This window comes from Bos taurus, chromosome 1, assembly GCF_002263795.3.
Source record: "Bos taurus isolate L1 Dominette 01449 registration number 42190680 breed Hereford chromosome 1, ARS-UCD2.0, whole genome shotgun sequence".
NCBI lineage: Eukaryota > Metazoa > Chordata > Mammalia > Artiodactyla > Bovidae > Bos > Bos taurus.
In genome coordinates this window covers 66,562,747-66,587,660 of record NC_037328.1, presented here as the reverse complement: position 1 = coordinate 66,587,660, position 24,914 = coordinate 66,562,747, and the positions used below count along the sequence as shown (strand labels likewise).

At 41.3% G+C, this 24,914-nt stretch overlaps 1 protein-coding gene and 1 long non-coding RNA gene across 6 annotated transcripts in view; one reads left to right on the top strand and one right to left on the bottom strand.

Moving 5' to 3' along the window:
* The window catches only part of CD86 (CD86 molecule), a 66,750-nt gene that overhangs the window by 23,274 nt on the left and 18,562 nt on the right, over positions 1-24,914 (bottom strand). For all 5 annotated transcript variants that reach the window (XM_024995396.2, XM_024995417.2, XM_005201387.5 and 2 more), the window contains 1 exon segment: positions 7,031-7,080. In XM_024995396.2, coding sequence (XP_024851164.1) covers positions 7,031-7,076 — 46 coding nt within the window. In that variant the 5' untranslated portion in view covers positions 7,077-7,080.
* The window catches only part of LOC132342118 (uncharacterized), a 212,478-nt gene that overhangs the window by 169,827 nt on the left and 17,737 nt on the right, over positions 1-24,914 (top strand). The window lies entirely within an intron of this gene.

Sequence of the window (24,914 nt, the reverse complement as noted above, 5' to 3'; positions counted from 1 at the left end):
GGTTATGACCAACCTAGATAGCATATTCAAAAGCAGAGACATTACTTTGCCAACAAAGGTTCATCTAGTCAAGGCTATGGTTTTTCCTGTGGTCATGTATAGATGTGAGAGTTGGATTGTGAAGAAGGCTGAGTGCCGAAGAATTGATGCTTTTGAACTGTGGTGTTGGAGAAGACTCTTGCGAGTCCCTTGGACTGCAAGGAGATCCAACCAATCCATTCTGAAGGAGATCAGCCCTGGGATTTCTTTGGAAGGAATGATGCTAAAGCTGAAACTCCAGTGCTTTGGCCACCTCATGGGAAGAGTTGACTCACTGGAAAAGACTCTGATGCTGGGAGGGATTGGGGGCAGGAGGAGAAGGGGACGACAGAGGATAAGATGGCGGATGGCATCGCTGACTCGATGGACGTGAGTCTGAGTGAACTCCAGGAGTTGGTGATGGACAGGGAGGCCTGGCGTGCTGCGATTCATGGGGTCGCAAAGAGTTGGACATGACTGAGCGACTGATCTGATCTGATCTGAAGCAGTGATTGCTGTCTCCACCCCTGCCTCTGTCTCCACCTCACTGATGAAACTTCCCTGGCAAATGTTGTCATTGTCTTCCCCCCATTGTTAAATGCAGAACACTTTTTAGACCTTATCTTATCTGACCACATTGTTGAACACTGCACTGTCGGCTGCCTCTCCTTCTTGAAACTCCATTCTTTCCCAAACTCTGACATCCTGGTCAATTTCCTCTCATCATCCCTTAAGTAGTGACTAGGGCACGGATGGTTCTCCAGGAGTTTTCATGACTGAGATGATATTTCTGTTAAGACTAGCTTTGCTTTGATCTCATGCTCACTGTGGATCCCATATAGATATAAATACATACACAGTTATGTATATATATTATAGGTATATAATATATATAAAAATATATATTATATATATATTTTATAAAAATATATAAATGTATATTTTATATTTTATAAAATATATAACTATATTTTATATTTTATAAAATTTTATATTTTATATATTATAATATATATTATATATTTTATAAATATGTATTTTATATTATATTTATATTTTATATATAAAATAAATATTTTATATTTAAATAAATTTATATTTAAATAAATATTTATATAAAATATATATTATAATATAATATATTTTTATATATTTTATAAATATATATTTAAATATAAAATAAATATTTTATATTTAAATAAATATGTAATATAAATATATATTTATATATAATATATATAAATTTATATTTATATAATTATATATTTATATTTATAATTATATAAATATATATTTATATAATTTATATATTAATATAAATATATATTTTTATAAATTATATGTATGTTTTATATATTTTTATAAATATATATTTTATAAATATATATTTTATATTATATATATTATATATATAATAAATATTTTATACTTAAATAAATCTCCCTACTTATACCCTTGTTCCCAAATCTAATTCCTTAAGCCCAATTGATCCTTAAAAATGCATCTCAGATAGTATAACACTCCTGTCCAAAAGTCTCTGATGACTTCTCATCATTCTGAAAATTATATCCAAATCCTTTCCCATCACGCTGAGAACTATACCCCAATCCTTCCCGTGACCTATGAAGTCTTATGTAACCTGGTACCTTGCAGACGTCTTCCCTTCACTTACTCTGCCCCAGCCATACACTGGCTTCCTTGTCAATCCTCCAAAAGGCCAGGCACACTCTATTCCAAGGCCTCACCACTTCAGTCTTTTTGCACAGCCAAAAAGACATTGCAGTCTTGAAATGGAGTTGCAGTCAAGGATTTGCTCCCTTCACCGGCCAGTCACACTCTTTTACATATTTGTATCTGTAGCCCAGGCACCTTTGTTTTGCAGTTTATTTGGGGCCTTGGGCAGAGGTCTTCAGAAGATGCCTCTGCTGAGGCTGCCTTATGTTTGGAGACATTTTCACCTTGCAGGCTTACTTTTCCCCAGCAGACCCAGTATTTCCATTCTGAGCCCTTCCCCCTCATCCTTCCTTTCCACCTCTCCCCAGGGTCCATAAAACTGCTGGAGCCTTTTGATCTGAGTGCCCTCAACAGCCTGAAGACCCCCATGTCTGTACTGATCTACTTGATTCTTGACTGGTCTGCTGCACAGAGAGAGAAAGAAATGAAAATGTGGAAAAACAGGTTAAGAGTTCAGAGGAGTTAGTCTGAGAAGTACTGCTGCTGCTGCTGCTGCTGCTAAGTCGCTTCAGTCGTGTCCGACTCTGTGCGACCCCATAGATGGCAGCCCACCAGGCTCCTCCATCCCTGGGATTCTCCAGGCAAGAACACTGGAGTGGGTTGCCATTTCCCTCTCCAATGCATGAAAGTGAAAAGTGAAAGTGAAGTCACTCAGTCGTGTCCGACTCTTAGCGACGCCATGGACTGCAGCCCACCAGGCTCCTCCGTCCATGGGATTTTCCAGGCAAGAGTATTGGAGTGGGGTTTCATCGCCTTCTCCGAGAGAAGTACTAGTAGTTCCTAAAAGAAGAGAATGGGAGGAATGGTAGAGAAACAATATTTAAAGAGATAAAGATTGTGATTATTCAAAACTGAGAAAGACACAAGTCCTTAGATCAGAAATGCATACTCAGTACCATGACAATAAATGAAGATAAATGACAATAAATCTGCACCTAGATATACTATGGTAAAGCTGCTAAACAAAAAATATCAAATACTTTTTCAAATTTACAAAGAAAAAGAGAATCATTCTTAAAAAAAAAAAATGAAGAAAGAACACCTATAAAACAATGACAATTAGAATGAAAACTCCTCAGCAACCATAAATCAAATAAGACAAAGGGGGCAGTTACTTCTGAATGAATAAAACACACACATACAAATAAAGCAAATTACAGCATTTTGACTCACTGGACTAATACAGTTTCAAAAATTATAAAACTGAAAGGAACTTAGGAACTTGAGAAAGTGTGTATGAAACAATACTGAATAAAACATTCAGGGATTTGCATGTATATTGTGGTCACAACTATACATAACTATTTTTACTCTCTTGCCTGTTAACTTTATTGTAAGGACCAGAGAAGTGATTTTTAAATGGTACAGGGAGCTGAATACTTTTTAATAGAGACATCTACAGGGAGAAGGAATGAAAGAAAGTGAAAATGAAAAGAATGGGTAAATACTGTTAGAGGATGTTGAAAGAGTTTTTTGTAATTTTGAGATCCTGGAATTTGGCCCTATGGCTGGCAATGGCTATAAAGGAAGGGCTACAAGTGTTTTGTTTCTGTGAATCTCAGCATACCCAGGGGACTGAGTTGCATACTTTGGAGATGGTATTAAGATCTCTCACAAAGGAAAAACAAGCTACAATCTCTCAAACTCTTGCCTCTTCCTAAAGTAGTTTGTTTGCCATTGGAGCCTCTCTGTTACCTACAAATATCACCCCTGCTCTCAATCAACCCTATACTTACCCTATTCAGTGACCATCTTCCACCAAATTAACTTGTCAGACAGCCCATTCTCTCTGGAATCTACTAAACATTAAAATGATCCACTACTTCAGAAGTAAGATTCTCCCTACTGGGAAGCATACATGTATTTCAAAGACCCCTGAAACAGTACCTTAATTTTAAAGTAGTGACTCCAAAAGGAAAACCATGAGGCTTCATGACACTTCTTTGGGAATTTGGGAATTAGGTCTGAACTATCTATCCACCTCTGTGATTATAGTGACCACTATAACAGCAAGAGGAAGTGGGAGTCAAAGTAACCATATAAATATGCAACCACCCATATAGGAACCTGGACAAATCCGGGGGAAACAATAAACCTTTACACCAGATACAAAACGAAGGTTTGAGCCAATTTTATGTAAATCTTAAAAGTGAAGGAATAACCCCCAACTACTCCTGGTATATAAATTGTTCAACCAGAAGTATTGTTCAAGAGAAATGAGAAGCCCTAGGACCCAGAGAACCTCCAGACAATAAGAGAGCATCCTTCAGAAGTCAAACTAAGAAGAAACTTCCTCCTGATGTGTAAACTATTGATTTCCCAAATACCACTCTGACTCCAGATTTAAGTATTACTGGAGGTGCTGGGATTGCAGCAAACAGAGCTGGACAGTTAGAGGTACCTTTGCTAGTGGCAGCTCAACATTCCTTTAGCTTTATAAGCACAGATTATAATCTAAACACAAATTATAATCTAATAAATACAAATTAGAATCTAATTCTGCAAGAAGGCTGCCTTCTTGCCCTTTAAGATTTCAAACTCTCATTCAATTTTTGCCTCATGGGCAGAGTCAGCAAACACACTGTCTGATTTCCATGACTAGGGGAAGACACAAAACATATTAGGGGGAAAAGGAGAAACAGAATTATTTCACTGCACTGTTTTATATCTGCTGTCAAATGAATTATTTAGCCCTGTGTTTTTGCTGGGTCAATTGCATCCCCTTTCTCCCTTTGGACGCCTGCCTATGAGCCTGTCACTGCTCACCAGCCCAGTAAGCAGAGATGTGCCCTGAGAAGGAAGATGAGATTCAGATGGATTCCTTTTCATTCTTTACATAAGAATGAAATCTGTTTTGTTGTTGTTGCTATTTTTAATCCTGTGTGAAGTACTGGCAATGTTATCTTCTAATCAAGTGTCACTGTCTTCTATCCCACTTTAAATTTGTACTGCCAAAAATATAACCACTATTCTCTCATCACCATAAAGCTTAAATGACTTCCATTTGGGGGAGTTATTTTTAAAATTTCAGTATTGATAACTCTTTTCAGAAGTTAGGAAGTGTCCAAGCAGTTTCAAATGCAAAGCCAGGGCAAAAGTGACACCTGGACTCGATTTTGGTAAGGTTTCTCAGTTTTATTTTCACTTTCCATGCGCAGAGTCAGAAAGTTTAGGGGGAGAAGGGGTAAATGATATCTCAATTCAGACTTTTCTGAAAATTTGTTTTTAGGCCATTTTTTTTCTTCCCTCCCAAGTCATAAGACCTGGGGCTGGTCACTGTATGAGAAAGACCAGGGCCCAAGCTGTAGGGACAGCTAAGGTATTGACTGCAGGGAACTTGGAGGATGTATTTGATGGGAAAATTGTGAACTTGACTGAGGCACAAGCCACATGATCTATCAAACCTGTTTAGGTGCCCAAGGGACAAATCCTACTATTATGGACAGTTCCCTAGAAAGAGTTAGGAGAAGTAGCATAATGTCAAGATGAAGTGAACAGATGCTGTATCTATACTGCTGAGTATGAATTCAAGCTCTGCCACTTATTAGCAATGTTGTCTTAAGCAAATTACTTAACCTCTCTGGGCTTTAGTTTGTACATTTGTAAAATAGGGAATCATAACAAGACCTAAAGCAGAGTTATGATGATGTTTAAATGAGTTAATATCTATAAAATGCCTAGAACAGTACCTGGCACAAAGTGTCTGTAAGCAATACATCTGTGTGCTTGTCAAATAAAACAATTAGAAGTGGGATGGGAAGAGGTTCTTGCTGGATAATGTTGTCCAAAGCTTTGCTTCAACCCCTTTCTCTCTGCCCCTGCTCACACATAACTTCTACCTTCCCAAGAGTTAAAATAGCAAATCATATTGGTCCTGGGAAGTGAAAGCTAGTATTATGACCTTTAGCCCATCTGTAGATCAGGTAACATGTCTATAGCACAGACACAGCAAGCTCCAGGGTGCTAAGCAGAAAGCACTTCCCCAAAAGCCTGTCCCAGCCAGCATCGATCTGAGGGAGACTCTTTGTCAACCACAGCAGGATGAGGTCAGTGGCCAAGGGTCTTATGTGTGGCCACGGGAGGAGGTGAGCTCATGGCCAGTCTAGTTAGTTAGGGGCAGCCTGTGTTCTGCTGCAGTCAAACAGCAGGTGGGCTACCCCTCCCCCGTCTGCCCCACACCAGGACCGGGACACTTCCCTCTCAGTGCCCAGGGTGGGGAAGACAAGCCGCAGGAAGGGGCTGGGTCAGGAGAAACCAAGGGCATCCAGTCCCAAGATGGGTGGCAGGAACCTTGGCCAGCCCCAGTTTACAGAAGAAACTAAACTCAGACAAAGCAGCAAACAGGGAAGGTCTGAGTTTTCTGAGGCCTGACACTACTAAATTTATTTTGAGTGGAGAAGGGCTCTTTAAGAAAAAGAATACAGAACACAAAACAAAATGCCCATGGCCACTGCAACATTGCTCAGCACGGGGAGAATGTGGCAGAGAGACAAGTCAAGAAATCACAGTGGAAAGAGACAGTGGTCTTAACTTATTGTAGTTAAAATATCTTACTAATGAAAACTTTACTAAGACCTAAGACCCATGACCACACTGTTAGGGCTCCTCCTGAGGTCTTGGAGTGGTTTGGAAAGAGCTGTGCAGGTGAGAAGCCCTGAAGCTTAGCCCCTTAGCTTGATAGTAAATCAGCTGATATGATTAGCTGAAGGGCATTTAATCAGGTGGTTGCAGGGCTGGGTGCCTTGATCCTCCCAGTAATAAGTGCCAACTATGTTCTATGGGTGAGAGGTGGGGAGAAGGACAGGGGAAGGAGGTGGTGGGAGAGGAACAGTTGAGAAGAAGAAAACCAATGATGGCTGGTAGCTGGAGACTTTTAGAAGCCAGTTTGTCATTTCCCAAAGGTGTGAGAATGCCAGCAATGGGAACAGAGGAGCAAAAGAATTAAGCTTCAGGCATGTCAGAATAGGGACCTTCCCGTAGCTCCCTGGGCACGGCTGGACAGTCCAGTCTGCCCTCCTCTGTGCATCTAGAACCACAGGTGTAAGATGGCAGAAGGCGTGGGCTCCATCTCAGGTTGGACCCGCCATCAGCTGAGATACCTGTTCTCAGTTGTGATGCTTCCTTCTTCTTCATGAAAGTCTTTCTGGCTTGTGGTCTTGTGTACACTGAATAGAAAGTGAGTAAACCCCATCAAGTCTCAGGCCCCAGCTTGCAGCTCAGGTTCACGGGGAGACAGTAGGAGGATTCTAGGACTTTATAAAGCCAAAAGTGTGCTTACCAGAGAGCAGGAGGGCCATCACGATTAGAGTGTTTCGCAGTCCCATGGTGCTACAGTTAAAACAGAGAAGATAAAACTCGATTAGAAAACGAAACCAAAAAAGTGACAAAGTGGAGTTTGAAATTCACTTCGGCCCATGGGTGGGGCAAAGATGATACAGTGTGATCATCAAAACCATTTTCTTTTTCTCCTAACCCTACAGACATACCCTATTTCCCAGCCCCCACCCCTACACAAGTAGGCCATGTGACTGGGTTTTGACCAGTGGAATTGTGAGCAGAAAAGATGGGCGTTACTTCCAGGTACCACAGCGCTAAAGCCTCTCTCTTGCCTCCATCCCCTGCCTTCTTTGATGCAGAGGATCCAGAGGAGCAGTCCAAGCAGCCAGAAGATGGTAAAGCCTCACTATGAAAGAAGCTGATTGGCTGAACAAATTAATAAAACAGCTCTTAACACCCCACAGTGATCTGTATTGGACCGTGATGTGAGCAAAAAATGAAATTTTGGTGTGTTAAGTTAATGAAATTTTGGGAGTTGTTTACTGCAGTAGCTGAGAAAGAAATGGCAACTCATTCCAGTATTCTTGCCTGGGAAATCCCATGGTGAAAGAGGAGCCTGGTAAGCAACAGTCCATGGGGTTGCAAAGAGTCAGACACAACTGAGCAACTAAAACTGCAATAGCAGCATTATTATCTTGACCAATAAATGGGTATGGTAGGACAAATAGAAAGTATTTACGGCTTCCCTGGTAGCTCAGTTGGTAAAGAATCTGCCTGCAATATGGGAGACCCTGGTTCAATTTCTGGGTCGGGAAGATCCTCTGGTGAAGGGATAGGCTACCCACTCCAGTGTTCTTGGGCTTCCCTGGTGGCTCAGCTGGTAAAGAATCGCCTGCAGTGCAGGAGACCTGGGTTTGATCCCTGGGTTAGGAAGATCCCCTGGAGAGGGAAAGTTTACCCATTCCAGTATTTTGGCCTGGAGAATTCCATGGACTGTATAAGTCCATGGGATCTCAAAGAGTCACATACGACTGAGCAACTTTCACTTTCATGTTTAGAAATCAATTTTTTTTGGCTTCCCTGTGGTTTTCAAACAGTAATGTGCATAAAAATTATCTGGAGGATATGTTAAAGCAGATTCCTGGGGCTTTTCCACAGAGATTCTGATTAGTAGATTGAGTGAAATCCATGACTCGCAAACTCACAGATGATAGTGTTGCAGTGGGCTCCTTAACCACTTTGATAATCCTGTACTAGAAAGTGAAAGGGAAGTCGCTCAGTCGTGTCCGACTCTTTGCGACCCCATGGTCTGTAGCCCACCATGCTTCTCTGTCCGTGGGATTTTCCAGTACTAGAGTGTTCACTTAATCTATGTGATGGAGCCAAGGAAAACGATAAGTATTGCTCTATAACCTCCATGCTCTCTCTTTTCTTTTCCTGCCCTCCATCTTTCTTTATTCACCCATTTACCCCAACTTAGACCAAAAGGCTGTAGAGTGGCTTATAGGGAAGCATAGAATAGGGAAGATGACCAACATTACAAACAGGGGAAAAGCAAACCAAATGCAGGAATACAAAATGGAGTCAAGTACAATGCCAAAGCTAAATGCTTACCATAGAAATCTGCCCACTTTGTATGGTATGGGTCACAAGTTTGGCTTGTTAACTTTTTAACAGCTAAGGTGAAAAGGAAAATCTAATTGGTGAATCAATTTCCAGATCTGTCCATGAGATAAAGATAAACCAATGCTCAGATGAAAGTATACAACTATTCCTGATCCAATAGCAGATATTTCTTCCCTGTGGGTGATTTGTCTAGAATCCATCCTTGATGCCTGTGGGTTATGCTAGACACCCTTCCTTTCCTTTTCCATAATACCCAATGTATGACTTTAGGCTGAAAGTATTTGTTATGTTTCTTTCCTTCTGGACTGTAACTTCTTTTTTTTTAAATGAAAAAATTTTAGTAGATCATACCTGCTCATAGTACTACATTTGAAATATAAGGGCAATAAACAGTGGAAAGCAACTCCCTGCCAGCCTTGTCCCCTAGCAGTTTGACTTCTCCCCATAGCAATAAGTGGAGTGACCACTATTACCTGTTAGCAGTTTCTTGCCTCTACTTGCAGTTATTTGAGACAAAGTGAAATGAAAACTGAGACCCATTTTTTTTCATTTAATTATAAAACACAAATGTTAGCACACTATAATGCAGTTCTGCACACTAACCACTCCCTTGGAGATTTTTCTGTGTCCACACATACTGGGTATCCTCATTCTAACAGTTCCATATTATTCTGGTGTTTTCAATCAGATGTCAATAATTTACTTTACCAGCCCCTATCAATAGACATTTGGGTTTTTCCAATCTTCTGCTGCAATGAAGAGCCTTGATCATATGCCAAATCATATATGTGAGAGTAAGCTATCTTCCTAGGAGCAGAATGGCTTGACCAAAAAGTTAAAAAGCAAATTCAATTTTAATCTTCACACATATTGAAAAATTGTTCTCCCCTAAAACTAGATGCTTACGCTCCTACCAACAAAATCACAGCACGAATGTCCTTATTTTCATATAGATTTTGCCAACAAAGATTTCTAATTTGTAATCTTTACCAATCAGTTCAGTTCAGTTGCTCAGTCGTGTCTGACTCTTGGCAACCCCATGGACTGCAGGACACCAGGCTTCCCTGTCCATCACCAACTCCCAGAGCTTGCTCAAACTCATGTCCATTGGGCCAGTGATGCCATCCAGCCATCTCATTCTCTGTTGTCCCTTTCTCCTCCTGCCTTCAATCTTTCCCAGCATCAGGGTCTTTTCTAATGAGTCAGTTCTTTGCATCAGGTGACCAAAGTATTGGAGTTTCAGCTTCAGCATCAGTCCTTCCAATGAATATTCAGGACTGATTTCCTTTAGGATTGACTGGTTGGATCTCCTTGCAGTCCAAGGAACTCTCAAGAGTCTTCTCCAACACCACAGTTCAAAAGCATCAATTCTTTGGTGCTCAGCTTTCTTTATAGTCCAACTCTCACATCCATACATGACTACTGGAAAAACCATAGCTTTGACTAGATGGACCTTTGTCAGCAAAGTAATGTCTCTGCTTTTTAATATTGATCTTTACCAATGGGGAAGGTTAAAATGACATCTTATTGTAATTTTTAAAAAAATCCTTTTTTGTTGTCATGAAAATATAACTTAAAATTTCCCATCTTACTCATTTCTAAAGTGTATAGTAATATTAAACACATTTACATTTGTTGTGCAATCATCATTACCACCCATCTCTAGAACTCCTTTCATCTCCAAAATTTCATCTTGAAATTTTGTACCCATTAAACACTAACTCCACACACTCCTCCACTCCCTCTGTCCTTGAAAAGCATCATTCTACCTTCTGTGTCCATGAATTTGACTACTTTAGGCACCTCATATAAGTAGGCTCATACAATGTTTGTCTTTTTGTGTCTGGCTTATTTCACTTAGCATAATGTATTCAAGATTCAAGCATTTTGTAGCACGTGTCAGAATTTCCTTCCTTTTTAAGGCTGAATAATATCCTATTGTATGTAAATGCAACATTTTGTTTATCCATTCAATTGTTGATGGACATCTGAGTTGCTTCCTCTTTTTGGCTGCCTTGAATTATGCTATGATCATGGGTGTACAAGTTTCTCTTCAAGACATGGCTATCATTTCTTTTGGGTATGTCCTCTAAAGTGGAATTACTGGATCATATGATAATTCTATTTTTAATTTTTGAGGGAACTGATTTGTAGGAGCTCTTTTATATTTAAAAAATTAGTGCTAATTAGTGAACAATTTGGAGAAGGCAATGGCACCCCACTCCAGTACTCTTGCCTGGAAAATCCCATGGACGGAGGAGCCTGGTAGGCTGCAGTCCATGGGGTCGCTAGGAGTCGGACATGACTAAGCGACTTCACTTTCACTTTTCACTTTCCTGCATTGGAGAAGGAAATGGCAACCCACTCCAGTGTTCTTGCCTGGAGAATCCCAGGGACGGGGGAGCCTGGTGGGCTGCTGTCTATGGGGTCGCACAGAGTTGGACACGACTGAAGTGGCTTAGCAGCAGCAGCAGTAAACAATTAGAAAATTTGTGTTTTGTGACAGTAAGTTGCAAATATATTCAGTTGCCAAAACACATAGTAGGTGTCCAATCTGTGCACCTCACGCTCTCTCCCAATTGTTCTGCCTTCCTCCCAGTGATTTTAATAAGTTTCAGAACACAGACACTATCTGTTGGGCCAAAGCTGACACCAGTCAGTGGTAGAATCTGAAAAAATAATTCTCTTTTTTAAAAATTGAAGTACAGTTGATATATAATGTTGTGTTAATTTCTGGTGTACATCAAAATGATTTAAAAGACACTTACTCCTTGGAAGGAAAGTTATGATCAACCTAGATAGCATATTCAAAAGCAGAGATATTACTTTGCCAACAAAGGTTCGTCTAGTCAAGGCTATGGTTTTTCCAGTGGTCATGTATGGATGTGAGAGTTGGACTGTGAAGAAAGCTGAGTGCCGAAGAATTGATGCTTTTGAACTGTGATGTTGGAGAAGACTCTTGAGAGTCCCTTGGACTGCAAGGAGATCCAACCAGTCCATTTTGAAGGAGATCAGCCCTGGGATTTCTTTGGAAGGACTGATGCTAAAGCTGAAACTCCAGTACTTTGGCCACCTCATGGGAAGGGTTGACTCATTGGAAAAGACTCTGATGCTGGGAGGGATTGGGGGCAGGAGGAGAAGGGGATGACAGAGGATGAGATGGCTGGATGGCATCACTGACTCGATGGACGTGAGTCTCAGTGAACTCCGGGAGTTGGTGATGGACAGGGAGGCCCGGTGTGCTGCGATTCATGGGGTCGCAGAGTCGGACATGACTGAGCGACTGATCTGATCTGATCTGATATTCTTTTTCATATTATTTTCCATTATAGTTTAGTACAAGATACTGAATATAGTTCCCTATGATTTACAGTAGGACCTTCCTGTTGATTTCATACATAGTAGTTTTGTATCTGTTAATCCTAGACTCCTAATTTATCCCTTCACCTCTTCTTCTTTTGGTAACCATAAATTTGTTTTCTATATGTCTGTTTCCATTTTATAAATAAGTTCATTTGTATCATAAAGATTCCATATGTAAGTAATAGCATATGATATTTGTCTTTTCCATGTCTGAGTTATTTCATTTAGTATGATAATCTCTAGATCTATCCATGCTGCTACAAATGGAATGATTTCATTCTTTTTTATGACTGAGTAATATTCCACTATATATATATATATATATATATATATACACACATACACACACTACATGTTCTTTATCCACTCATCTGTTGAACATTGCTTCCATGTCTTGGCTACTGTAAGTAGTGCTGCTATGAACACTGGGTACATGTATCTTTCTGAATTAGAGTTTTCTTTGAATATACGCCCAGGAGTGGGATTGGTGGATCATAAGGTAAAGGAGTTCTCTATTTGATTCTTGTGCACTTCATCATCCTAAATCACTACCAATATCCTATTTATCATAGATTCTGAGGACTGTGAACCCTGTAAGTCTGAACTCCTAGTTAGTATAAAAATCTCACACTGTTTGCAAACCAAGTATCAGTATGCTTGATGCAATCAAAGTTTTTTTTTTTTTTCTTCCCTGGGTGATGTGTCAGATAGGACACACCATCAAAATTATACTTTGGTATAAATTTAATGAATCACCTTTAATTCAAATAATCACATGAAATCTGTATGGTCGTGGGAAATCCTGGACAGATGGTCCCTGTAATTCATTCAGTGGGGAGGAGCACTGGGTCTGAGAAGGACATCAAAATTATTTTTTGCTTCTCTATTTGGAATCTCTGTCTTCTCCTGGGTGAAAAGCTGCCTCTCCTTAACTTCCTCTCATTGATACTGGTATCATTCTCTCAAACTTTGCAGAATAAGCCTAACAGAGAAAAGAGAATAAGCCTAAGCCTAACACACTTCTATCAAAGCCTTTTATGGATTTTGGGGAGAGAGATCATGTTTGTCCTCAAAATCCTGCCCCAGCAGTGATATTCCTAATAAACTTCCCTAACATTAACTTAGAGACTGCACACCCATCCTGACCAACACTTTAGATACCTGGTTTACCAGAGGCCCTATTAAAACATAGGGCTAAAACACTTGAGTGTCATGATACTCTTTTATACAGTATAAATGTATAAAAATATATTCTTTTATACATATGAAAATTTTCTCTCATCTCTAGCCATGGAGTGTGTGTGAGGGGCCAGTTTTCTTCAATGTCATTGGCTATGAGGCAGAGCAGAAATGTCACTGCTCCCTGTGCAATGAACTCTTAACCACAACTACGAGTCACGACTTTCTCCAGAGGGCCTGAGAAGTAGAAACTCTAGCTTTTGGAGGGAGAGAGCAGAAAGGGGATTGGGAGAGGAAAGAACCTAAGAATTTACAGGGGAGATTCTCTGTGAGGATATTTCTGTCAGTTGTGAGCAGAATGGGTGAACTGGTCAAAAACCTAGAACAAGTTTCAACATTCTGTTTAGCTGGAGGTTCACCTTCAAAACTAAAGAAAAGCACCCATCAGACACTACTTTCTCTCACTTTACATACCTGGCCATCATAGAATGTGAGTGAGAGTCAACTCAATGCCCAAGTATATTATTCCTCACAATAAGGTGAGATTTTCTTTCCCCATGTTGCAAGTAAAGAAATGGAGTTTCTTCCCTGCATTCTTTTTCATTTTATTGAGATAACATTGGTTTATAACATTTTTTCACATTTACAACATTATATTTCCACTTCATACAACATCATATTTCCATTTCCGTATACAGTACAGTTTGCTCGTCACCAGAAATTTAGTTTCCATCCACCACTCATTGTGTTATTTTTGACTCTTGTATAGTTCCTTTAAAAGTTCCAGTTGGTTTCAGATGTGCTGTTGTTACTGCTTAGTCACTCAGTCATGTCCAACTCTTTTGTGACCCTGGACACAAAAGCCTGGACAGTAGCCTGCCAGGCTCCTCTATCTATGGGATTCTCCAGGCAAGAATACTGGAGTGGGTTGTCATTCCCTTCTCCATCTTCCTAAACTGGGGATTGAACCTGAATCTCTTGTATTGGCAGGCAGATTCTTTACCACTGAGCCACCAGGGAAGCCCCAGGTGTGCGTTAGGAGCAAGGAAAAAAGATTTCAATTCTACCCACTCTCAGGGTAGCAAGGGAACAGCACATCCCTGGGACCATGTGTGATGGCAGCTCCTGGAATCAGAGTGTGACACTCAGGGGACAGGCTGGCTAGATGTAGGATGGACCACAGTGTCCCTGTGTATCAGGGACATTTCTGTCCTGAGCTGCAATTCAGTCCACAAATATTATTTGAGCACCTATTATGTGCCAGGCAGAGAATGCTTCTCTCCACCCCAGCCCCGGACAGGTAATGAGTTTGCTGGCCTGGGCTGACCTCCAGACACATGTTACTGTGTTTCAGCTAAGCCTCACCTAGAAGAGTTCTGGGAACTACATGCATTGGAACAGAACAAAGGGGATTAAGAAGAGTTCTTTTATGTTGCAAGTCTGCAGGAGGATGTGGGATCTAGCTCAGGCGAAAGGCAGTATGCAGATATGGCGAAGTGGTGTTGGCCAGTCACGGGGTGGGACAGGGGAGTACACATATGATGGCTCGGGAAGTGAGAGAAAGATTCCAAGGCAGAAGTTGGGGAGCAGCAAAAAAAGTTCCCTATTTCAGTACTTTGTCTAGAATATTAGTGGTGATCAGGGCACCAGGAAAAATGCTGATAGGTTTCCTGGTGTTTAAGGAAGGTTGTTCATTGAGACAGTCTCATGCAAACATGTAGTGAATTTACTCAGTGTCAGGCTTGTTCTAGAGGTTGTGAGGGAGTATAAAGATGTGCAGGCCTTGATCCCTAACTCAGAGCTAAAAAGAAAAACAGAGTGTCCACAAATACCTACCATTCAAGCTCCAGGCCAGCATGGAAGGTGGACTCATTCATCTCCTCCCAGCACATATGAGAGTCCTTCTCCGAACAAAGAAAAGATGCCATAATTTCCATGGAGGGAGGACTAGGTTGGCCTCAGCCCAGGTTCAGACCCCAATCCTTTGTTTTCTTCCAGCTTGTACTGTGGCTGGCCAAGCAAGCATGCTGGATGGGCACTGCCAGCTGAGTGAGAAGACAGTGAAAGCCAGGAGCAGGACAAGCCGCCCAGGGCCTTGACTGGCGTCAGCGTGACACGCTGTGTCAGTCACTTCTCAGGGCACCAGAACCGGAAGCTCTACCCTTAGAACAGCTATGATTACCTTGGAGGTCCTTGGAGGAATAGGGTAGGCTTATTTCCTTTTTCACAAAGTTTCTGAACTGCAAAATAAGAAGGTTGCTGGGAATTGACTGTATCTGAATTTTAACTTCTGACAGAGTGTCTCGTGATATGCTTGAGAGCAGTAGAGAAATGTGGGGATACATATTCATACAGATACTTGGCTGTGCCCCTAGGTTGTTCATTCATTTAACAAATATTTTTGGAGCCAGGCCTTGTGCGAGGTGCTGGGAATAGAATGATGAGCAAAACCGGAAAGGACTCCTCTTGCTATAGTTGCTTATAGGTTAGTAGATGAGCAGGATGATGATCATACAAATAAATGTAAAATTACAATGATGACGAGTGCTACAGAGGAGAGCTTCATGGTGCTTGGAGGGCCCATAATAGGTCTAGTCTAAATTGAGATTTGAAGAATGATGTGATAAGTTAAAGATGGACACATATTCTTTGCTACTCCTCCCTCCTACCCCTTTGTGACCTCTAATTTCCTCTCCTTGAGTCTGGGCGGGCCTTAGAGATTTGTTTGACCAATAGAGTGCACTAGAAGGGATGTTTAGGACTTCTGAGGCTAGATCAAAAGAAGCCTTGCAGTGTCTGTCTGTCTTGGAATGTGGGGCTCAGAGCCACTATACAAGACGTCCCACTACTGAGACCACCATCATGGAAATGCCACGTGTAGGTGTTTGAGTCAACAGTCCCAGCTGAAACAGCCTTCCAGTCATTTCTGCCAAACCACCAAACATGGGAATAAAATCCTGAATCCTTTAAATCAGAAGTCAGCAAACTGCAGCCTGAAGACCAAATCAGACCACCACCTATTTTTACAAATAAAGTTTTGTTGAAATGCAGCTGTAACCACTATAATTATTGTCCTTGACTATTTTTTGTACTGCAGTGATAGAGTTGAGAAGCTGTGACAGAGATCATATGGCTTGCAAAACTGAAAATATTTTCTATCTGGCCTTTTATAGAAAAAAAAAAAAATACTGACCCTTGCTCTAGATCAGCACCGTCCAATAGAAATATAATGCAATCCAAATATGTAATTTAAAAATGGCTGGTAGCCACATTAAAACATTTAAAAATAAATAGGTGAAATTAATTTCAATAAGATATTCAATAAGTACTAAATAAGAGTCTGATTAAAAATAATATCTAATTCAACTTAACCTGAAGTGGTCAGGGAAGTCAATTTCTTTTGGGTAGAAAGAATACTTAATCTTAATTTTGATGCATAAATGTAAGGTACATAGTCAAAGTGTAGAGGCTAGATCAGTCTAAAAAAAAAAAATAAAATATTTTATCTAATCTAATATCTAAAATACTATTTCAATATGTGATCAATATAAAAATTATTAATGACTATTTTACATTATCTTTCCTGTACTAAATCTTCAGAATCACCTGGGTATTTTATATTTACAACACATCTCATTTAAGATGAGCTACATTTCAAATAATCAGTAGGTATGTGGCTAGGGACTACTGAATTAGATAGTATACATTTAGACTAGCCCATTCATCAGCTAAGTGACCAAGTTGATGCCATGAGGACCAGAAAAATCACTCAGAAGGCTGCCAAAACTTCTGACTCACGTGTTATGAGAAAGAGTAAAATATTCATTGTTCTAAGCTGCTAAGTTTGGGGGCAGTTTCTGATGCATCAATAGGTAAGCAGAACAGATTGAATAGGTGCTAAGTAAGTGAAGGTTGGTGGAGTGACTTAGGAAATGCTAGGCAATGGGACCAGCACGTGCAAAGGCACTGAGGGCACATGAGAGAAGGTTGATGTGGATAGAGGGGTGGAGGGCAAGATTGAAGAGGTCAGCAAGGGCCAGACGATGCTTATCTTATCGGTCAGTTAAAGATTTTGTTCTTTATTCTGAGAGCAACATGAACAGCAGAGGAGTGACATAATCAGGTTTGCATTTTGAAGATGATTGGCTACTTTGTAGCAGATGGATAGTACAGAAGCCAGGGTAGAGGCCACCAGACCAATCAGTTGGCTATTGTAGTCATCTAAGTGAAAGAAGATGGCTTTTTGTTGTAGGTTGTGGTGGCAAAAGTAGATAGAAATGGATAGGTCCAAGCAGAATTTAGGATTATAACCAACAGGATATGGTGATGGATTAAATATGGGGGATGAGAACAAGATATTGATTGATTCATTCACTCAACAACTATTAGGAATCATTCTTGTTTAATAGGCTGATACTAGGTGGGTACTGTGGGGCTCTCTGTGTTTTACTTTCTCATTTTTACATGTTTAGTAAAACTATGAATGAAAGCACAGAAGTCATACTTCTGCTTTCAAATGTGCAGATGTACATAAAAGTGTGCACAGGAATAAGCCAGATAGCTATTGGTCAGTTGGTCAGCTGAAAAGAGAGTCTGATACTAGCATGCCACATCTCAGGGTACACATAAAGATCTACACTTAAGTGAAGTAGAATAAGTAGAAAATAGAGAAGAGCTTATCTGTAGTAAATATAAAAGTCATACAAATGTTAGCGTGGCAGGGCTAACCAAAAGTTAATTTGCTCTTAGTGTAGAATGTGGTCACTGTGCTCTGTGCTAATCAGACCACATCATTTGTGGTATCACATTCAGTGAGGTCTGTTATACTTGAATGATCATAGCAAATTAGAGTTTATCAAGGGATTCACCAGGGAATAATGAAAGTATGTCAAATGAGGAACAATCGAAAGGCCTGGGGGTAACTAACTTGAAGCAGAGAAACCTGCAAGTGCCCAAAGCTGTCTGCAAATATTTAAGGGCCCTCCCACAGGAAGACACTTGCACTGTTGTTAAAGGGACAGTAGTCCCAATACTGAAAGATACAGGGAGCCAGATCTCAGCTTCAGGTGATGAAGAACTTTGAATAGAGTGCTACAACCAAGGCCTGGATTTTCTTGTGAGATAATGAGCTCCTCATCACCAGAACTGCTCAGGCAAAAGTAGAGTAATAATGAGGAGGAGACATTTTAAAAGAGATTCTTGAATTGAGTGGGTGGTTGAACTGCATAACTTTTCTTAAGTTTTCCTTGAAGCTGCTCATTACATTCCCAGAAAGGAGGAAAAATAAGGGAGAAAATCTGGACTCACCCACCTTTCCAGGGAGAAAATCTGGACACACCACTTTTCCCTACCCCCACCCAATTTCATTCCTCCAAGTTTTAGCACAGTATATAGTCGCAAAGAGTCAGACACAACTGAAGTGATTTAGCACAGCACACATAGTGTGGTGGTCTTCCCAGGCGGCACTTGCGGTAAAGAATCCACTTGCCAGCACAGGAGACACAAGAGACTCAGGTTCGATCCCTGTGCTGGGAAGATCCCCCGGGCATGGCAACCCACTCCAGTATTCTTACCTGGAGAATCTCATGGACAGAGAAGCCTGGCAGACTACAGTCCATAGGATTGCAGAGAGTCAGGCGTGACTGAAGCGACTTAACACACACACACACACACACATGCACACAGTATGGTACATTTAAAGGATCCCAGGTCTGTGGAGGACCTTCTCAGTTGACAAGTGGTCCAAGGTTTCAAAAGAGATAGAGAAGTAATCCTATGGTCCAGAAGGGTGGGGTAAAGACAGTGATATCTAACCTGGGACTTAAAAGTAGGTCAGTTTTGGTCTCAGAACTGTACCCTGGTGACAGGAACAGAGTGAGCTAGGAATGTTAGTGCTTGCTGGAGAAAGTCAAGTTCAGTTAGAACAGAGGAGGCTTCTATTCCGTGCTCCCAGCCCACTCAGTCTGATTCTCCCACTCCAGAGAGCTGTCAGCCTAGGCCATTGCATAAGAGGATCTTTCTCAGAGAATTTCCATCTTCCTTTCATATTAGCAATTATTTATTGTCCAGAACTTGATGTGATGGCCATCTGCCTTTGTCCTTGAAAGGCTCTGCAAGCTTCCAACAATTCTTCCCCAGACGGCCCTTCAGATAGATTCCTGCGGAAGTACTATCCTAGGCATTCAGTTAATGTGGCTCAGGAAACTACTGCCTCCAATGAACTACTTTGAAATGTTTGATTGCGTTTAACTGGATACATATTTCAGCCGTATTCTTGAGGTACACACACATGTGTAAGAACAGGATAGCTGAACATGGCCTAGAAAGTCAGATAAGGAATTTATATTTGTTTTGATAGAAAATTGGGAGTTTGGGATTAATAGTGTGGGAGCAAAAAAATTATATAATGAAAGTTTAAAGAAAATAAGCTTGTCGGTGGCCTGAAGGAGGCAGTGAGGGCTGGTATGAGGGCAATTAAGAAAGCCAATATTAAAAGCTTATAGACTTGAGATGAAGATGCTGAACCAACTTAGGGGAAGCAGGCATGACAGGAAAGAGATGGGCCTGCGTGATGCCTTGATGGAAATGTGAACATTTCCTGGTGTCCGGTGGACACGGGAGATGACTAGTACTGATACACATCACCCATCCTCAGCTCTGCTTTCCTTGAGCTCATCTCCTTGCTGAGGCTGGATCATATGTCTGACTTGGTTTCCAGTCCCGGAGCAAATCCCCTTGGGTCCTCAATGATGGAGAATTTCCTTACCTAACACTGCTTTCATTCATTAATTGTCATCTTCCTCACCATTTGGGAGCAGTGTTTCCATACAGGTACAAGGGGAGTAGCATCAAAGAGGCATAGGTACAAAGAAGAAATGTCTAAGTAGGTTCATAAGGAGCAGGGGATGCTTTTCTTCATTTCCCAATATTGTACCTAACTAAAGCATTAAAACTAAGAGTCCATTCCCTTACTTGCCCAGAAGAAGGAGCATAAGATGGCAGTAGTGATTAACCTTTCCCATCCCCCAACAGCAAGTCTGTGTATAAGACAGATACCCAGTTTTTCTAGTCATATCTAGAATCGGACCTTTCTGAGTCAAGAAATATGTTTTTTTGATTTATCAATGGTTTTGGAAACCATTTCCCCCCTTTTGCCAAAAAGTTCTTATGGGTAAGCACCATGCAAAATTTTCACAAGTTCCTCTCTCTGAGTCTGTGCACATCCAGTCAAGGGCTCTGCCTGCCATGAATAAGACCCACAGAACTTACCAAAAGGCAGCCATGCCAATTCTGGCCCCCTAAGGAAGCCCCTTCCTGCTCTCTCAGAACCAGAATCATGGTCAAAAAGAGAAAACCAGTGTTTCAAGGGCACAATCTGAGGGACATCCCCTTCTCCCCATTCCACACGCTAGCCCTACCCTGGTGCTTGGAATTCCCAAATTACTCATTCCTTGGGTAAAGGCATTTTTGAAAGCCCCTATTAAAATGCAAATGCTAGCTGGAAAGGAAAAATGTCTTTTGTTTTTAGCTATTAAGAGTTAAGTTTAATTTCTCTAGGAAATGGAACTTGGAAAGAAATCATACTCATGAAAGGAAGGAGAAGAACAGGGAATGGGACCTCTCCCATCTTGACTGGGAGATGGAAAGTGCTGGATACAATTTTCTTTGTCTACGTATATTCAAAATGGCATCTCTCTCCCAAACTCAGCCTAAGTAAACTATGATGGGCAGCTCAGAAAGTCTTTGCATTGATTAGAGATGAGGACAAGGGTCTAATAAAGGCTTAGGTGCTCAGCCTAGGGCCCTATCCTTCCTTCTTGCCTGACCATGAAAGGTGAAGTATCCATACTTGCCTGGACTCTGAATGACTCCAGAAACTTCCCCACCTCCTCATTTGTTTCAGACACACTTGTTCTTGTTCTATGTCCTTATAGCTTCCATCTTCTGGCCCAGAGACCCCTAAACTCAACTCCTACTTCTATCTGATTTTTGAAACATGGTATTTGAACCTTGAATTTCTCCTAAGGAATCTAGCTTAGCCTGTCTTTTCACCTTTCATGTTCTCTCCACTCCCCATTCTAGCCTCAATTCCATGAAATCCAATCCTCACCTCCATTATGAGGGGACATCTGTTATCTGGGAATATTGTAGTAACCAAAATATCAAGCTCAAAGACGTTGTTCTTGAACAGTGAGCACAATCACAAAACCATTTCTTCTTTTCAGAGCATTGTTGCTCTGAATGTTACAAATTCAGAGCATTGTTGCTCTGACTGTTACACAGTCATTTTTAGTGTGACTATTTAATTAGGACTGTTTTCCTGTTAGGCTAGAAGCTTCAAGAGAACAGGGGCCATGTCTTTTATTCTCCTTGTTAGAAACCCAGAACCTGGGACATAGTAAGCATTCAAAAAATATATTTAGGACACATGAATGAGCAGAGATTTATAAAAGCTTTCATTATACACAGGATAGCTCATGTAAATAGTAATATCTGTAACAGCAAACAGAAAATATCACACTCTGAACTGGTGCACATAATTAAATAAACATTTTAATCCAGAGCCTGAGTCCCAGGACTGAGGTTGGGAGGAAGAGATCGACTCCTCAGTTCTTAACAATTTGAGGAGTGGGAAGTTCCCTTGGTCAAAACTTATTTTCACCTGTCTCTCCAGAACCTTCACTAACTATTAGTGGAGGCACTATTTTAAGGCTATTTGCAAATGCAAATAAGTTCATGGTATACAGAACACGATAAACCGCTGCCTGGGCTCTTTTTGACCCAGGACTATTTATTTCCAAATAACCTATTTGTCTCTGGTGCCAGGTGGGGCTGATACTGGGATGGGGCACTTGGATGGGAAGAAGAAATGGGCGAAGGTTTCTGGACAGGGGGAGGGAAAGACCAAACAAGAAAGCAGAGGCTGTTTCAGAGTGTGAAGGTTTGGTCCCCGTCCTCTGGACTTCCCACTGGCACAAGGGGCTCGGGCAGGGCCAGCATGCTTGGATAGCTTCTCCTGGAGCATAGCTGTTTGGAGCCCACAGCACTGCAAGGCCAGGAGTGGCTGCCAGTTGTTTGGTAAGTGGTGCCTTCTATTTCCTGCCTGTTATGTCTCTCACCTCGTCAAAGCAGACAAAGGGATCCGACTAGAAGAGACACATTTTTGTCATGTCCCATCTCCAGTGTAGACAGTCCAGGAACCAAGCCTGATGGTCAAAGGATTTAATCACATACCCCTCACCCCTTCTTACCCACTCCCTTGCTGGCTGTCAGCCCCAACTTTGAACATCTGTCCCAGATGCAGCCTGACCCCACACCACACTCCCCCAGGCACATGAGCCTCATGAGAACATACCTGTCACAGGTGCCCATCCACTGCAGCTCCAAGAGACCAGAGGCATAAGCCCAGGGGCATTCCCAAGGAACACAGAAGCAGGGATCAAGAATAAATGAAGAGGAGCCTTTGTGAGCTCCCCATACCTCCTAACACTCCTTGTAGAGAGAGAAATAATGTCAGGGCTGAGGCTAGATCTCAAATGCAGAAAGGGGAACTGACTAGAGAGAAATAACACCACAGACAGGGGCAGTGTTCTCTCTGGTTCCAGATAACTTCTGCTGGCAGGTGGGCATTTCCACTGATGAGAATGACTACAAACACACTCCTGAGAGCTAGTGACTGTAAAGCCCTGAGGAAACCCCCCGAAGACAACCCAGCCACAAACATGGCAAAGACACCTTCCCTGACAGATCACAGAGGTCCATAGGTAAAAAGAATCAGCTCAGTTCAGCAAATGTTTTACTGGGCAGCCACATGCCAGACGCTGTGTCTGGCTGAGCAGGGCTGCAGGAGACAGCCCCTCAACTAGAGAGAGCAGAGACACCTAGTGCTTCACCTGTCTCTTTGCCCCAAATCACTCACTGAGTTCCACTCCATAAATCCTGCTAGCAGTCAGTGAACACACATAGCCCCTATTTTCAGATTATCTTAATCTAATCCTAGTTGTGCTCGCCTAGAATGTCTCTATTACCTTGGTCCACTATTCCTGGAAGTGGATGGTACTCTTTGTTTTGGCCACACCAGGTGGCAGGTGGGATCTTAGTTCCCAAACCAGGGATGGAACCCATGCCCTCTGCTTTGGGAGCCCAGAGTCTTAAGCACTGGACCGCCAGGGAAGTCCTAGTGGATGGTACTATTGAGTTTGGGGAAGAGTCACAAGAAGAAGTATGAAAGGTGTGTGAATTCCACGTGCATCTTTCCAAACTCAGTGCTTAGGCAGAAACAGGCTTCACATATATAATCCTGCCCAGCACATGGCTTCTTTTTTCTGACCTTATCAGGCCTTACAACAACCTCTGCTCAATTTGGGGACAATTATGTGCCACTTCATCTGCAGCATTAGAGTCCAGAGGAGAGACAGCCTGCCTCTGAGCAGGGCTCCCCCTTCTCGTAGAGACTGGTGGTGCCCCATGAGGCTGGAGACATTGAAAGTGACAAAGTGAAAACTGCTTGGTGTTGACTGGGTGCAAGAGGTCCAGGGGAAGTAGCTCCGGTTTTGGAACTGGTGGTCAGTCCAAGGTCAAATCTTGGCTTGATCCACTGGACGCTGGGCAAGTTATAGAATATCTCCCAGTCTTCTCATCTATGAATTGTGACTAGTAATAGCCTCCTTGCTCTGTTGTTGTGAAAAGCAAACGAGGTCTTGCATGTAAATAACCTGGCACATAGCATGCTCTGCTGCTATTTAGTCTTCATCACTGCTTTTCCACCTTCCTTTTGGACTTTCCAATCCTCACTTTGACCTTTCCACAAAGATCTTCCTTCCGTCACTGGGTGGATGATCATTCTTCCCCCAAACAGGTTTGTAAACCCCTTCACCTTCCACTGTGGCCTCTCAAAACCTGTGTGGGTCCTGGGCCCTCACTCACGTTACTTCCCCTCAGCCACTTTATGTGCATACCTTGGAAACTTCATCCTTTATTCGAATAGGCCTCACCTGGGGTTTTCCTCTGGATTTTACAATCATATGGTTTTTAATTTGAAAGGGTCTATTTGGTTTCCGTATTGTAACACATGAAATTACCCCACCTATCAGAGCACAGCAAATTATTCATATTCCATGTAGTTTTCAAATTTTCTTTTCTTCCTTGTACTCAGCAATCAAAATATAAGACTGACTAAATTGGAAAGTCCTACTATCAAAACATTTGGAATAATATTTCCCAAACTTCAGTCATTCTGGCCACTAGTCTCACTTCATATCTGTGCAAAATCTATACTATTTTTTGTACAATATTTTTCTCTTCACTTACTTTAAGTAAATTTGTTTAAAAAGGACTCCTTATGTCGATATTAAAAATTTTTAAAAGCAGTATCATTTGCCATAAATAAAGGATAAGTAAAAATAACAAGTCACACTAGACTTCAGAATCAAAGATATGTGTGTTCAAATGCCACCTCCTATAGTTAATAGCTGTGTGTTCTTAGGGAAGTGACTTAACTTCTGTGAGTCTTAGTTTCCTCACAGAAGTAATGCTAAATATTTTCTAATCTCATTGTGAGAGTCAGATAGGATGACATAATTATATACATAGTACTTAGCACAGATTGTGGCATGTAGTAGTTTCTTTTAAAAAAAAAAAAGTGGTTTTTTTTTCATTTCCTGTTTTCCATATCCCTTCTTTCATCTGCTAACTTTAGTTCTTGCTTAGAGCAGCCT